Source organism: Propithecus coquereli, unplaced genomic scaffold (genome assembly GCF_000956105.1).
Source record: "Propithecus coquereli isolate 6110/MARCELLA unplaced genomic scaffold, Pcoq_1.0 Scaffold664, whole genome shotgun sequence".
Taxonomy (NCBI): Eukaryota; Metazoa; Chordata; class Mammalia; order Primates; family Indriidae; genus Propithecus; species Propithecus coquereli.
The window spans coordinates 263,582-266,323 of record NW_012152663.1 but is presented as its reverse complement, the minus strand read 5'-3'; the positions used below and the strand labels follow the sequence as shown (position 1 = coordinate 266,323).

Here is a 2,742-nt window from a genome sequence, read left to right as displayed (position 1 = left end):
GGCTAATTTTTTCTATATATTTTTAGTTGTCCAATTAATTTCTTTCTATTTTTAGTAGAAACGGGGTCTCGCTCTTGCTCAGGCTGGTTTCAAACTCCTGAGCTCAAAGGATCCACCCGCCTCGGCCTCCCGGGGAGAGCTAGGAGGACAGGCGTGAGCCACCACGTGTGTGCGGGGGGGGGTGGGGGGGTGGGAGGGCCTCGGAGTGGGGCTCATGTGTGGGCCCACCTTCCACTGCCTCCCTGGGACAGATCTTCAGCTGCCCTGGCCCACTCAGGCTGCCCTGGGGCTTCTCCCTACCCCCCCTGATCCCCACTTTGCAACTACACCTGGTTCAGGAAGAGGTCAGCTGAATTCCGAGGGGTCGTGCCCTCAGAATGTCAGGGCAGGGTGGGTCCCACAGCACATTAGGCAAGTAAGTGGGCAGGGGCCTCTCACCCACCCCTCCCTGCGGAGAAGTTGTAATCCATTATGGCGGTAGGAAGGGACAGATGACTTCATTTTGCTCCAAGCCCTGAATTTTGCACTGGGCCTCCCAAATTATTTAGCTGGCCCCATGTAATAGATACCATTATTATCCCTGTTTTATAAAGAGGGAAGCTGGATTAAAAAGTTAAGTAACTTCACCAAGTTACTTAGAAGTGGTAGAGCCAGGACTTCAACCACGACAGTCTGCTTCTCGAGCCCAGGCCCTTAGTCACAACTTCACTGCCTCTCTCTTAAAATAAAGCTAGGTGGCTCACGCCTGTAATCCTAGCACTTTGGGAGGCCACGGTGAGAGAACTGTTCTGAGGCCCGGAGTTTCAGACCAGCCTAAGCAAGAATGAAACCCTATTTCTACAAAAAATAGAAACATTTGGCTGGGTGAGGTGGCGCAGGCCTGTAATCGTAGCACTCTGGGAGGTCAAGACAGGAGGATCGCTTGAGCTCAGGAGTTCGAGACCAGCCTGAGCAAGAGCTAAAAATAGAAAAATTAGCCAGGTGTGGTGGTGTGCTCCTGTGATCCCAGCTACTCGGGAGGCTGAGGCAGGAGGATGGCTTCAGCCCAGGAGTCTGAGGTTGCTGTGAGGTAGGCTGACACATGGGCACTCTAGCCCAGGTGACAGAGTGAGACTCTGTCTCAAAAACAAAAAAAAACCCCAAAAATAGAAAAATTGGCCCGGTGTGGTGTTGAGAACCTGTAGTCCTAGCTATGCCTGCAGGCTGAAGCAGAAGTATGACTTGAGCCTGTGAGTTTGAGGTTGCAGTGAGCTGTGATGATGCCACTGCACTCTAGTCCAGGCAACAGAGCGAGACTCTGACTCAAACAAATAAATAAATAAATCTCTTTCAAAAAACAAAACAATATAAAAAAAAAAAAACAAAGAAAAAAAAGTTGAGGAATTCAATTTTTAATTGAAGTTTAATTTAAACATCACACGTGGCTAGGGGCCACTGTATTGGATAGCACAGCGCTGAATGTCTGGCTTTAGAGGTCTTTCTAAGTCGAAATTTTACTATCATATTCATTTAATGTTTTCATTCTTTTCACCGATAGGCTGAAACTCTACTCCAGATTACAGCGGCTGAAAAGGATTTCAAGAGGTCCCTGGATGATCCAAACCCCCATCTCAGGGGCCGGGAGAGCGAGTGCGAGGCTGGTGGTCCGTCCCCGTCCCAGCGCGAGCGCGCCGCGGAGCCCACCTCCCAGCGCGCGACCCGGGCATCTCGGGATTCGAAAGCAAGAGAACAGGACTGGTGTCGTCGTAAGTATTTCAAAAACTAGTACAGATGACTTCAGCCTAAATCCGCCCTTTCCTTCAGCTGAAGTGGCCGGGAGGGCAGAGTGCCGCCGTTCCGGGCGCGCACCTAGGGACGCCGGCTCGCGGCTGCTGCGGCCGGGCGGCGGCGCGTCCAAGCAGCGCAGCGGGTCCCGCGCCCTCGCCCGCCAGCTCCCGCCGCGACCTGGGCGGCCCACACGCGGGGCGGCGGCCCAGCCGAGCCTACCTGCGCGCGCCGCACCGTCCCCGCCGCCGTCCGCGCCGCCTAGCACCGCGGCCGCGCGCAGCGCGCTCCCGCAGCTCGCCGACAGGTTCTCCGTGGCCTTTCGCGCCAGGGTCCGGATGGGTGTCGACCAGCCTTCGGCCGCGGCACGTGGCCTCCCCACACTGCGCAGCTCGCCCGGGGGCGGCAGCTGGCTCGGGTCCACGATCTCGAACTCCTCTCCCGCCTCGGGCCCCGGCTCCGGCCCCCGCGCAGACTCCCGCCCCGCCGCGCAGCCGTCTCCCCGCGCGGCCATCTTGGCCGGTCACGTGGGCGTGGCGGGCACCGTTTTCCTGTCGCGAGACTGCTTTCCTTCTTCATCGGCCGCGTTGCTTTCTTTCACTTAAAAAAAGTTTCGAGGAAGTACAAATTACGACATAAGATACACATCGCCAGCAGCCGCGAGGACTTGTTTGCATGAAAGTTCATCTGGAACGTTCTTGCGGGACCCCTGTGCAGCCTGCCGGGCACTTGACAGGCCCTCCCCGCGCCCCCCAAAGTCCCCCCAGCTGCCCCGACCCCCACCGCGCGCCCTTGTAACACTATTTCCTTTTTTTAGTTTTTATTTCATATTTTCCACTTCATTAGTTGTCTGCAGCACTCTTTTTGTGTTTTTTTTTTTTTTAGACAGAGTCTCACTGTGTTGCCCAGGCTAGAGTGCCATGGCGTCAGCCTAGCTCACAGCAAACTCCAACTCCTGGGCTCAAAAGATCCTCCTGC

The 2,742-nt window shown here is 55.6% G+C and overlaps 1 protein-coding gene across 1 annotated transcript in view; it reads right to left on the bottom strand.

The window, feature by feature from the left end:
- RUFY1 (RUN and FYVE domain containing 1) overlaps positions 1-2,280 on the bottom strand; it is a 51,019-nt gene extending 48,739 nt beyond the window's left edge. The window contains exon 1 of the mRNA XM_012660405.1: positions 1,987-2,280. Coding sequence (XP_012515859.1) covers positions 1,987-2,278 — 292 coding nt within the window. The 5' untranslated portion in view covers positions 2,279-2,280. The remainder of the gene's footprint in view (positions 1-1,986) is intronic.
- Positions 2,281-2,742: the final 462 nt, after the last annotated feature.